General features: G+C 38.2%; 1 protein-coding gene across 1 annotated transcript; it reads left to right on the forward strand.

Annotated features, from left to right (window-relative positions):
• Nucleotides 1–11349: 11349 nt before the first annotated feature.
• LOC123886064 lies at nt 11350–12420 on the forward strand. The gene has a single exon (XM_045935403.1). It carries the CDS (start codon nt 11350–11352, stop codon nt 12418–12420), a length of 1071 nt encoding a protein of 356 aa, XP_045791359.1.
• Nucleotides 12421–14163: the final 1743 nt, after the last annotated feature.

Below are 14163 nucleotides of genomic sequence, written 5' to 3' on the forward strand. Positions count from 1 at the left end.
TAGGATAAACTATAGTAGTTTTCCTCTGAGATTTACTTGCAAAGATGGCTTCACAAATCCTTTCAAAGAAGTAATCTCCAAGATTTACCTTCTTTCCTGTCAGAAGGAAATACAGCAGATGACGATGCGTCCAGGAGATTGTATCAGTCCCACCAACCCTTGGACTGATAGCTGCTATGATGATCTTGAAAAGAACTCGACATTCATCAGTCAAACCCTTTACTTTCCCTTTTAAGGAGAAGTCTATGCATATGAGATGCAGAAGATCATCTCTGAATCTTGTATCCTTTTCAAACACATCTAACTCTATCCCAGAGTTAGGCAGACCAAGAAGAGCATTGAAATGAATGGGCGAGAGTGCCATGTTCATCCCACAGATATTTGACCTAATCTGTACACCTGTATAATCCAGCAAACCCATTTCCTTCCTAGTTTTACCTTTCAGACTAGGGTCTCTTTCTATTGCAGCAAGCTCTTCCTTCTTAGCTTCAAGCTTGTCAAACACCTTTGCTTTCATCCAGAATTTCTTCAACAAATCTGGGTAGATAGGACCGTTAAGCATGTCGAAGTACTTATCCCAACCTTGAGTGATAAAGTACGGCTTAACGTCGAAACCATTAGCTTTCAAACCGTCGAAATCAACTATCTTTTCTGACAGAAATGTGAGTTCAGATTCTGGGAATTCCATCTCGTTCCCAACAATCTGAAGGTTCTTGAAAATAAACGGTGGAATCCTTTTTGACGAAGAAGATGAAGTACCAGCCATTGTTGGAGATTAGGGTAAGGTTTGGAAAACTAGCGAGAGAGAAAGAAATTGTGTTGGAGGTTTAGAGAGAATATGAAAGTGTAGGTTGTGAAAGTGAATAGTGTGCAAGTGTATTGTGTAAGTTTTATTTAAATGCACACAGTTAACATGAAAATAGCAAATTTGGGAAGTTACGCTAATTGACAGAAAGTTGAATACCAAAAATCATCATTAACCACCCACTACCTGACACACGTAGACCACGTGCAGAAAGTTACTCGGTAACTGCTATTTTAATGGACAACTGTTCAGCAGTGAATACTAAACGTTTCCCACTTAAATAGTTCAGAGCCTCTGAGATATTTAAAATTCTCTATCAGAGTTAAGTACTTCAGAGCTTGTGTTTCAGATGTTCTGAATCATAAGTTCTGATATACATAACCTCTTACACTTTAATTTCCAAAAACAATTTTCATTCAGAGATTGAAAACATGTTCAGATGTTTCTTTATAAAATCAAATCTTTCAACAGATAAAGCTTTAGTAAATATATCAGCCCATTGATTTTCAGTATCAACAAACTTAATATCTATAATGCCTCTCTGAACATAATCTCTGATAAAATGGTGTTTAATTTCAATATGTTTGGCTCTAGAGTGTAGAATAGGATTTTTAGATAAATGAATGGCTGCAGTATTATCACAATATAAAGGAATATTGTTACTGCTTACCTGATAATCTTCTAACTGATATTTTAGCCAGAGTAGTTGTGTGCAACACTTAGCTGCTGAAATGTATTCTGCTTCTGCTGTAGACAAAGCTATAGTAGTTTGTCTCTTACTAGCCCAGGAGATAAGGTTTTCACCAACAAATTGACAATTGCCACTTGTGGATTTTCTTTCAATTTTATCTCCAGCATAGTCAGCATCACAGAATCCATTTAGCACATAATCATTGGATTTCTTATAGAGAAGTCCAAGATTAGTTGTTCCTTTCAGATACCTAAAGATTCTCTTTACAGCAGTAAGATGAGATTCTCTGGGATCTGACTGGAATCTTGCATATAAGCAAACACTGAATAAAATATCTGGTCTAGAGGCTGTCAGATAGAGTAAGGAACCAATCATACCTCTGTAGACCTTTTGATCTACCTTTCCTTCATCATCTGACTTGCCCATGTTGGTAGTTGGATGCATAGGAGTATTCATTATCTTGCAGTCATCTAGATTGAATTTCTTCAGAAGTTCTTTGGTGTATTTTGATTGATGAACATAAGTTCCTTCCTTCTTCTGATTGATTTGAATTCCAAGAAAGAACTTCAACTCTCCCATCATGCTCATTTCAAATTCATCCTGCATTATCTTAGAAAAATTCTTGCACAAAGCAGCATTAGTTGAACCAAAAATAATATCATCAACATAAATTTGAATAATTAAAATGTCTTCTTTGGTTGTTTTTCTAAAGAGTGTGCAGTCAACCTTTCCTTTTTCAAACCCTTTTTCAAGAAGAAAATTACTGAGTCTATCATACCAAGCTCTTGGGGCTTGTTTCAGACCATACAGAGATTTCTTTAGTTTAAAAACATGTTCTGGGTTTGAGACATCTTCAAAACCAGGAGGTTGCTTAACATACACTTCTTCAGAAATAAAACCATTTAAGAAGGCACTTTTAACATCCATCTGATACAAGGTTATTCCATGATTAACAGCATAAGATAAAAGTAACCTGATTGCTTCAAGTCTAGCAACTGGTGCAAAGGTTTCAGTATAGTCAATCCCCTCTTGTTGACTATAACCTTGTGCAACCAATCTAGCCTTGTTTCTTACCACTTCACCTTGTTCATTCAGCTTGTTTCTGAATACCCATTTTGTTCCAATAATGTTCTTGTGTGAAGGTTTGGGCACTAAAGTCCACACATCATTCCTTTGGAATTGATTCAGCTCTTCTTGCATTGCTACAATCCAAGCATCATCCTTCAGAGCTTCTTCAATCTTTGAAGGTTCCATCATTGAGATAAGACCAACTAATGATTCCTCATTTCTTAGTTGAGATCTTGTCTTCCTTGGACTATCCTTGTTGCCTAATATCAGTTCCTCTGGATGTGATGATTTGTATTTGAAAGTATTTCTTGGGGGCTCATCATCTTCAGACTCATCAACATCAGGTTCAGCAGATGCTTCAGTTCTTGGTTGTTCAGAGTCTGTAGGAACTATTGTGTTCAGAGGTACTTCAGAGAATGGATGTTCTGAGTAGTTAGGAATATCTGAATATTGATCCTCTGATACCTGAAATCTAGACAAACCTTCCACAAGCTCTGACACTTGGTCAGGCTCTTTGTCATCAAATTTGACATGCATACTTTCTTCCACAGTGTGTGTTTCAGAAATATACAGTCTGTATGCTTTTGAACGCTCAGAGTATCCTATAAAGATACCCTTATAGCCTCTAGCATCAAATTTCTTTAGATGGACTTTATTGTTTAAGATATAACATGTACATCCAAACTGATGAAAATAAGAAATATCAGGTTTTCTTCCTTTGAACAATTCATAAGCAGTTTTGTTCAACTTAGATCTGATATAGATTCTATTTTGAACATAACATGCTGTGTTTACAGCTTCTGCCCATAAAAACTTTGCTACATTTGTTTCATGCATCATGGTTCTGGCCATTTCTTGCAGAGTTCTATTCTTCCTTTCTACAACCCCATTTTGTTGAGGAGTTCTAGGAGAAGAGAATTCATGCAGAATGCCATATTTTTCACAAAAGTTTTCAAAAGGTTCATTTTCAAATTCTCCACCATGATCACTTCTAACTTTTAAAATAGTGTAGCCTTTTTCATTTTGAATTTGTTTGCAGAAGATGCTAAACTCATCATAAGCTTCATCTTTTGTTCTTAGGAATTTTACCCAAGTCCATCTACTATAATCATCAACAATTACTAATCCATACTTCTTTCCATTGATTGAAGCAGTGTTAACTGGTCCAAAAAGATCAATGTGAAGAAGTTCCAATGGTCTTGAGGTAGAAACAATGTTCTTAGGTTTAAAAGATGATTTTGTAATTTTTCCTTTTTGACATGAACCACAAAGTGTGTTTGAGTGATATTTAATTTTAGGTAAACCTCTGACAAGGTCAAGCTTACTAAGCTTAGAGATTAACCTCCAGTTAGCATGGCCTAACCTCTTATGCCAGATCCATTTTTCTTCACTCAAGGTCAAAAGACACATCACTTTTTGTTCATTCAAATCAGAAAGATTAATTTTATAAACATTGTTCTTTCTCAGACCTTTGAATATCATGGAGTTATCAGATTGTTTAGACACAGTACATGATTCCTTATTAAAGACAACTACATAACCATTGTCGCAAAATTGACTTATGCTCAATAGATTATGTTTAAGTCCATCAACTAACCAAACATCATTAATAGATAGGGAGGAATTACCTACTGTACCTGTACCTATTATCTTTCCTTTCTGATTTCCTCCAAAGCCAACAGAACCTCCTTCTTTCATGGTTAGCTTGGAAAACAGTTGCTTGTCACCAGTCATGTGCCTTGAACACCCACTATCCAGATACCATGAATGATTCATGATACTTCTTTGAGTGATAGGCTGTATGAGAAACAACTTTAATCACTACGGTGAAACTCTTTATCACAGTTAATGATAAAGTCATCCCAATATTCTTCCTCTTCATTTATCAAGTTCTGATTGTTAACTTGAGAGCTTGTCAGCCATTGGTCAAGGACATAAGCCCTTCTTCCTTTGCATAGGACTTGTTTCCATACTCTAGGTAGGACATATCCTTTCCTAGTTGGTAAATCTGAATGATACATAATTTCAGCTTTTGGTACCCATCTTCTGGGTCCACGCTTGTTAGTCCACAAATGTTTACTGTGTTGTTGAGTGTGAGAGAAAGATTTTGGTTTGGAATAATAACTCTTTTGAAAATATTTCTTAGTTTGAGTTCTGTTATTATTCCAGGACTTGGATTGTTTATGCTTCCAGAGTTTGTATTTATCACCAGTCCATTGATTTGACTGGTTATATTTATTGACTCTAGAATCATAAATAACCTTAGTCCTATGTTGCCTCTGAGGTTTGAGGTTTGACTTTCTTTTAAAAACTTCTGAGCCTTTAGGTTGACTTTTCTCATGAACTAGAATTCCTCTGGTTCCAGAAGTTGAAGCCTCAGATTTTGAAACTTTCAGAACATCTGAACTAATACTGTCAAGTTCTGAATAGCTTTTATCTTCTGAGCTTTTCTTCCCAGATCCTGAGGAACTTGGTTCTTCTGAGTTGTCAATTCCCAAATCTCTCAGATTATTGTCCTCATCTTCCAGAGTGCCAAATTTCTTTCCTTCTTCACTCTGAGGTACAACATAGTAAACCCAAGATTTTCCAACCTTTTTGGGATAGGTCTTTAGCTTTGAATATGTTCTACCATATTCATAGCCAAGTCCCTCTCCTCTATGTCTCATGACATTATAAACAAGATTAGCAGCTTTGCTCTTACCAAGGTTGAGATGCACAAACTGTTGAAGAGCCATTTCTTGCTCATCAGTAGGTTTGTGACACACAGCACAACCCTTTTCAAGATCATTTACTCTATTCAGAGTTTCTTGATATAGACCTTGAAAATGTTCTGCTTGTTCAGTCAGAGTGTTAAGGTTTTCTTGTAAAACTTTTTGTTTACTTAACACTCTGAGATGTTTCTCAATGACCTTGTTAAGTGCAGTTATGAGTTGAGATTTAGAGCAGTCAGAAAATACCTCATCAGTTACTTCTGAATCTGATTCTGATTCATCGTCTGAGTCTGCATCTGAGTCAGTTGAGGCCATCAGGGCTAGATTTGCCTCTTCTTCTTCCTCAACTTCTTCCTCAGATGATAGCTCTTCAAAGGTAGCCATCAGACTCTTCCTCAATCTACTCTTGAATTGTTGCTTCTTTGAGCTGTATCTTTTACTTTTGTCTTTAGCAGACATTTCTGGACAATCAGCAATAAAGTGTCCTGGCTTCTTACAGTTGAAGCAGTTCTTCTGATCATCCTTTTTGCTGACAAAATTTCTGGAGCTGTTACCTCCTCTGAAATTTCTTTTGTTAAATCTGTTCCATTGCTGAAACTTGGTGAATAAGGCAAACTCATCCTCATTCATCTCATCCTCTTGACCATCAGCAGAAGATTCTTCTTCAATATCAAGAAGCTGAGTCTTAAGAGCCTTAGAAGTAGTCTTAGTTGACTGTAAAGCCACTGACTTAGACTTCTTCTTAGTTTCTGAGTCAGCATCCAGAACCATCTCATGGCTTCTGAGATTGCTTATCAGAGCTTCAAGACTCAGAGTCTTGAGATTTTGAGCTTCCTCTATTGCAGTGACCTTAGGTCTCCAAGCAATAGGAAGACTTCTCAGAATCTTCTGAACATGGTCATAGGTTGAATAACTTCTCTTAAGAGCTTTAAGACCAGATACAAGGATTTGAAACCTTGTAAACATAGTCTCAATGTTTTCATCTTGTTGCATAGTGAAAAGTTCATATTGTCTTATCAAAAGACTAGCTTTAGCCTCTTGAACCTTTTCATTACCATCATAGGTAGCACACATAGAATCAAAGATAGATTTAGCAGTAGACTTGTTCTCTATTCTGACATAATCCTCATGTCTAATAGCACCAACAACAATGTCCTTTACTCTATGATGTTTTGTGTAGATTTTTAGGTTAGCTGGTGTGAGTAACTTTCTATTCTCCATGGACAACCTACCATGTTCATTCAAGTTTTCAAAAGTTACTCCCAACTCAACCAAATCCCACAACTCATGATCAATAGCAGTAATATTGCTATACAGTCTCTCTTTCCACCATTCAAATAATGAAGCATCACCATTGAATATAGGGGCTTTTCTGTTGCCACTATGTTCATGTGATTCATTACTTAAGTAGTCATAACCAAAAGCATTTCTAGGACCACCACCAGCACCACTGGCCTCACCTTCACCAGTAGTTCTAGTACTACTATCATCTCCTCCAGACATAGTGTTCTCACAAGATCTTTACTGTCTCACTGTTAAGTGAAAGTAACAGACCAGGTGCTCTGATGCCAATTGAAGGTGTGAAAACACAAGAAGGGGGGGGGGGTTGAATTGTGTTTTAGCTAAGTTAAAACTTTTTCAAGTTCTTAACTCAACTACGTTAGCAGCGGAAAAGTAACACAATAAATAACAAGTTAAAGAGAGAGAGAGAGATCACACAAGCAATTTATACTGGTTCCTCTCACAAAACGAGAGTAGTCCAGTCCCCTTGCACTTCCAAGGGAGTTCACTATAATCACACAAGATTACACCTGCTCAAGCACACAAGCAAGAGACTTCTCAACAATGCTCAAGCACACAAGCTTAAGACTTCACACTTAAGCACACAAGCTTAAGTTTCACACTTAAGCACACAAGCTTAAGTTTCCTCAAGTAAATAGTAAAGTATATAAAAATATACAAATGCTCTTAGATGAACCTAAAGTGAGCAAATACAAATAGTACAGAGTATTTGGCTAAAGTGCAGAAACACTTGACAGAGGTTCAGAGCTTGTATATCACAGAGTTCAGAGTTTGTTCAGCGCACGTTCAAATCTTGATAAATGTATATGTGTTGTAGCTGAATCTTCTAGTATATATACCACTAGAAAAGAGTCGTTGCAAAAAGAACCGTTGGAGTTGATAATCTTTTGTCTTCAAGCAGTCTGTCTTGATGCAGTTGGTTGTATCCAAAACTAAGAAAGAGTTTCAGTTACTTTGACTACTGCAGAGTGGACTTTCCTTATTCAGCTAACAAAACTGAAGACCCACGTTCTCAAGTTAGGACAGACAGAACAGAGGTAGCTGAACTGATCAGACTTGAAAGGTCCTTTTCTTCATTGGTAGAAGAGTTGACTAGAAAAGGGAATCTTCACAGCTATCAACGAGATCTTCAGAGTTTGATGAAGCTTGTAGACAGACATGAAGTTCTGAAGTCTTCATCCTCTGAATGTTGTAACTTCTGAAGTCCAACATCTTCTGAGCGCTTGTGAACTTCTGAATTCACATCCTCTGAACTTCATTCAGGACTTATATGATGCTTATATCTGCGCACTTAAAATAAATTTTTAGTCCTTCCAATTGTTGATTAATACTTTGTTATCATCAAAACCTTTATAGATTTAGGGGCAAACATTTTTAAATCAATTTTGTTCCAACATATCATCGGTGGGAGAGTTATTAGCATTAGAAATCAGACATTACAACATCAATATCATCGCTCAACGAACACCCAAATGATATCACGACATACTTTTTTACGAGCTTCCCGGACAGTTTCGGTGCACTTGCCATGCTCAGAGCATTCAAATATTATGGCAACGTTACAGAAGTTGTTATTCCTACCAAACGCGATGTGGGAGGTAGAAAATTTGGATTCGCACGGTTTGCTCGAGTAACGGATATCCGTGGTTTTGAATTGGAATTAGACAACATCATCATCGGCCGTGACAAGATCTCGGTAAATTTAGCGCGTTTTCAACGTGTGGAAGGGGAGAGGAGAATCGATTGTAACCAGGTAAGAAATGAGGGTGGGAGGAGCAGGAGGGATGAAGAACAACATGACAAGGCGACGAATAAACAATCACTAGCTGGGACTTTATCATTTCCCTGTAAAGAGGTGCCCAGATCATTTGCCCATGCGGTCAAAATTGGCAAATTATCACGTCAACCAGGCGCACAATCCATTGTTTTGTCATATGAGGCAGCCAAGGAGGACATGGAGAAATTACAAAAGGCGTTTGTCGGGGTAGTACACGAGTCGGGTATGACGTATAACATTCAATCAACCTTTCATAGACAAGGATATTTCGGTGTCAAAGTTACCCCTTTAGGTGCAAACTTAGCACTTTTAGAAGGACAGGAGGATGGTGAAGTCGAAGCTCTAATGGATGACGCTAAAGGATGGTTGGATCAATGGTTCAAGGAGATTCGATCATGGTGTCCCAGTGATTTAGATGCTGAACGAACTATTTGGTTGAGGATTTACGGGGTTCCTTCTCATGCTTGGAATGTGGTTTTTTTGCCCAATTAGTTAAACCATGGGGTTCGTTTATTAACGAAGATGAAGGTGTTGAAGAAAAGCACAATGGATGTTGCACGTCTCATGATTCGCACGTCGTGTCAACAAATCATTGACGAGTTCATTGATGTTAAAGTCAATGGTGATGTTTACCATCTTCGTGTTCTGGAAGACTCTTATGGGCCTATGCGTATCATGATTCCTCAAAAAAATGGTAAAGAGGGACGAGATTCGAGCGTCGAGTCGGAAGAAGATGGGGAGGAGGAGGTTCGGGGGATGTGGACGGAAGGGGACATGGAGGACAGAGAATCAGAGGTGGGAGAGTTATTAGCTTTGAAGTCAGCCTCTAATGCTAATATTGTACAAGTTAATATCTCGGGCCCAAATTTGGGTAGTAACAATGATAAGGAGGAAAGGAAGGAAAATTCAAAATGTGTGGATGGGGTTAGAAGCAAGGAGGATAATAGGTTAGTGGATGGTGGTATTTTGTTGGGTCATGATGTTGATGTAAGCCCTAGAGGCCAATTATTTATAATTGCATGATACTTGTATTGGATAATTTACTTATTAAATAAAGGCTTTTCTTTATTATGTTTATGTGCTAAATAATAATAGAGTCCCTAGAATAGTAAGTTCATTGAATGGAACGTTAAGTGTGACTTAATCGTGAGAATCCATTACACATGAAAACACTATTCTTAAAACATCCGTAGTCGAGCTTTAATGTGAATTGGGATAACATCAAAACATAGAGACTATTATGTTGGTAGACTGATGATCACATCTCACGGATCATAGATAAAGAGTTATCGAGTCTTCACATAGATATAAATATTAAGAGTAATATTTATATCGGATTGACCCACCATGAGAATACTACATAGTATGTTATGAAATGTCATAAGATATTCTCATAGTGATAAGTGGTGTATTCCACCCTTCGACCTGAAACCACTATGTTCCCTAGATGTAGGAGTGTAGTACTTTGTCGCCATTCAAAGTTATCCGTAACAGGATGACTATAAAGTTGGTTGATGGGTATTCCACGAATCATGCTAAGGGACATGAGTGACCTAGATGGAATTTACCCCTCCTACATAACAGGAGATATGTCTATGGGCCCAATATTGAACTTAACAAGGGTGACGTACTATGCCTTGTGTTCAATATAGACATAAGGGTAAAAGGGTAATTATACACATGAGTTTTATCACGGAAAGGTTTGTCAGATCACGTGACATTCTTGTGACTTGGGTAACAGTGATGTGTTGCTAGATACCGCTCACTGTTTATAATATTAAGATTAATATTATTGCCAACGTCGTAAGAACCTACAGGGTCACACACATAAGGACAGTCGATATGGAAGAAATAAGTAAGACTTATTTTGAGGGTGCGATTAGTGAAAAACAGTTTTGGGCTTAAGAAGACCAAACACCGTTTGGCCCAACTGACCACACAGGAAACTCTATAAATAGAAGCTTGTGTAGTTCAGTTTTAGCTAGCTTTTTCACAATTCGTTTTTCAGAGAAACCATAAAACTCTGAAACCCTAACCGCACTTCCTAAGCCTTCATCTTGTAGCAGCTAGCACTGAAAGTTGAAGACCTGTTCGTGTGGACTAGCTAGAGGTGCTGCCGTCGTGCGGTGCTTATGATCAACGAAGAGAAGCAAAGAGTTTGTTGTTTCAGTTCTACAAAGGTATAACATTTAACCCTGATCATGCCCATTCGCAAGGATCCATCGAAGGAAAAATTTAAAATTCCGCTGCGTTTTACACTCTGTTATAAACACGATTTTCCTTCACATGAGGATGGTGTAGGTGGGACACAACATACTAGCAACACTAATTTATCTATCACAGGTGGTGTGGTTAGAAATGAGACCCAATCTATAGAGGTATGTTGTTTGCAACTTTCTCTAGGATCTGAAGGAGGGGGTGAAGGTCACAGAACAAGGGGCGTTTACAGTGATGGCCCACGAAATGTTTATCTTAAGTTGACCAAAGCAGGCGCAATTGGTAACCAAGACGCACAAGGGAAAGGCATGACTCGCATTCACCCAACACCTGCAAAAGTTAGAAAACATCAACACACTATCCAAAACTTGAACTTGAAGATTCCAAATCCAGACTTATCTTTTTCGTCTTTTCGTGCTAACCCAATCGAGGATGAGGTTTCATCTTGTCGTTCTGTGTCTGAGTTCAATGGTGTAACGCGCAACCCTCCTTCGCAACATCGTTCGAGCAGGAAACCAGCTTCATCTTTGTCATCGGCCGGCGAGATTCTCTGTTGTAGTTCTCTTAGTTCGTCAGATTTTCGCAATTGCAACCGAAGATTTATGGAGAAATATGATCAGGAATCGGCTCAGAAGTTATGGCAGGGAGCGACGGAGTTAGGGGTAGTGGGTGAAGAGGTGGAGGGCATTTATGTCGAAAAAATTCTCAATAATGAAAAGAGCGATGAAACAGCGAGACGTTTGAGGGAGCAGCATAACACGGTTTTATCATGAAGATTATGTCTATTAATTTGAGGGGGTGGGGTGACGCGGCGAAACTACGTCGACTGAGTTCATTATTACATTCAGGTGCATTTGATATGTGTTTATTACAAGAAACAAAAAGATCTGCTTTCACTGATTCTATGATACACGGTTTATGGGGATATAAAGAGGTTGTTTGGGTAGCTAAAGAATCCATCGGTCTCTCTGGTGGTATGTTATCTATTTGGAATAAAGATTTATTTTCTTTTCGTTTTAGCTTTACCGGTGTTGGTTTTTTGGGTATTTGTGTGGAATGGAAAAATAGGTTGTTGTATATTGTGAATATCTATTCTCCCTGTTCATTGGCTGGTAAACGGAAATTATGGAAGGATTTGTTAGAATTTAAATCAAACAATGCTATCGGAGATTGGGTTTTAGGGGGTGATTCTAATGCTATATCGAAGAGTGGAGAAAGAAGAGGTAATAGTGGCAGTAAGAGTTTGTCGGAGAGGTCAGAATTTTCCCTTTTCATGGAGGCTATGGAAGTGATCGATACCCCGGTTCTAGGGAAGAAATTTACTTGGTTCAATTCTGATGGTTCGGCAATGAGCAGATTGGATCGATTCCTTTTATCTGAAGGTTTTATTCACCAAGGAGGTGTATCTTATCAATGGATCGGTGACCGCGATATTTCTGACCATTGCCCTATTTGGTTAGAATGTTCTAATCATAATTGGGGGCCTAAACCCTTTAAATTCAACAATTGTTGGGTTGATCATCCAGAATTCCTTGATCTAGTGAAAAAAAATTGGGCGCAATCCGATGTAAGAGGCACAAAGACTTTCGTTATTTCAGAAAAGATGAAGAGATTGAAAGAAGCGTTGAAGAAGTGGAATCGAGATGTTTTTGGTTTTAAGGATCTGTGTATTGACAAAACAGTGAGGGAATTGAACGAGGTAGAGGACTTAATTGCAAATGGGGATGTCTACCCGACTGATTTAAACTCGAAGGAGTTGGTTAGAAATTTTTGGGAGCAAATTCATTCTAAAGAGAGTCTTCTTCGTCAAAAATCTAGAAACGAAGTGGATTCAAGAAGGAGATTCTAATTCACGTTTTTTCCATTCAAGTATAAAGGGGCGTCGTCGCCGTAATCAGATCGTTATGTTAAAGCAAGGAGAGACCTGGCTAGAAGGAGTGGCAGCTATTAAAAAAGAAGTGAAGAATCACTTTGTTAAGCATCTTTCGGAAGACTGGAATTCTAGACCTTTTCTTCAAGGTGTTGATTTTAATTCTTTATCAGTCGATGACAATGCTTTTCTTTTAGCTCCTTTCGATGAAGCAGAAGTAAAAGAAACAGTGTGGAGTTGTGATGGTAACAAGAGCCCAGGTCCAGATGGTTTTAATCTTCATTTTTTCAAGGTGTGCTGGCCAATTGTGAAAAAAGATTTGATGAACTTTCTAGCTGAATTTCATGAGAAAGCTGCTCTTCCAAAGGTTGTGACTGCTTCTTTTTTGACACTTATTCCGAAGAAGGATCATCCGCAGGATCTTTTTGATTACCGCCCTATTTGTTTGATCGGGAGCTTGTATAAAATTCTTTCAAAAATTTTGGCGAATCGTTTGAAAAAGGTGTTGGGAAAATTGATCTCCTCTTGTCAATCGGCTTTTCTACCACAACGTCAGATTTTAGATGGGGTGTTGGTTCTTAATGAAGTCATCGATCTCGCCAAACGTAAGAAAGATAATTGTCTGTTGTTCAAAGTTGATTTTGAACGCGCTTACGATACAGTCAACTGGGTTTTTTTGGATCGCATGATGTCTAAAATGGGTTTCTCGGAAGGTTGGTTAAAATGGATGCGAGCATGTATCTTCGAAAGTTCAATGTCCATATTGGTTAACGGCAGTCCTACTGAAGATTTTAAAGTGGGAAGAGGTTTACGTCAGGGTGATCCATTATCTCCGTTCTTATTTCTTATTGTCGCAGAAGGCTTGGCAAGTATGATGAAGAAAGCTGTTGATGTAGGCAGGTTCAGGGGCTTTAAGGTAAATGTCAATCTTCACTTCCAATTGTTACAATTCGTGGATGATAGCATTATAATGGGAGAAGGCAGTTGGGAGAAGTTTTGGACTATTAAGTCTATGCTTAGAGGTTTTGAACTGGTGTCCGGTTTAAAAATTAATTTTGTGAAGAGTAAACTCTACGGTATCAATGTGGGTGCAAGCCTTCTTGAAGCTGGGGCCTCTTTTTTAGCTTGTAATACGGCGACAATTCCATTTAAATTTTTGGGAATACCGGTAGGAGCTAATCCACGAAGGAGAGAGACTTGGAAACCTGTTGTTGAGGTTATGACTAAACGTTTGAATTCTTGGCATAGCCGTCATTTGTCCTTCGGTGGTCGCATCACTCTGATCAATTCTGTTTTGGCTAGTATACCTCTTTATTTTTTCTCTTTTTTCAGGGCTCTTTGTTGTGTGCTAAAAAGTATCGAGAAAATTCAGCGAAACTTTTTGTGGGGTGGTGGTGCAGAGGAGAGAAAGGTATGCTGGGTTAAATGAGATCAAATTTGTTTACCTAAGGAGAAATGTGGTTTAGGGGTAAAAAATATCGAACTCTTTAATTTGGCTTTGCTTAGCAAGTGGAAGTGGCGTTTTTTGAATCACGATAATGCAATTTGGGCTGACTTGCTTCGTTACCGTTATGGTCACCTACCTTCTCTATTGCTGAGTGGTCTTGATATTACGCCTAGTGCTCACTCCTCTTTGTGGTGGCGTGATATTATTAGTCTCGGGCATGGGATGAGTGATAATTGGTTTAAATCCAATATTAGTTGTTGCGTTGGTAACGGTAA

This window comes from Trifolium pratense, linkage group LG5 (assembly GCF_020283565.1).
Source record: "Trifolium pratense cultivar HEN17-A07 linkage group LG5, ARS_RC_1.1, whole genome shotgun sequence".
Classification (NCBI taxonomy): domain Eukaryota; kingdom Viridiplantae; phylum Streptophyta; class Magnoliopsida; order Fabales; family Fabaceae; genus Trifolium; species Trifolium pratense.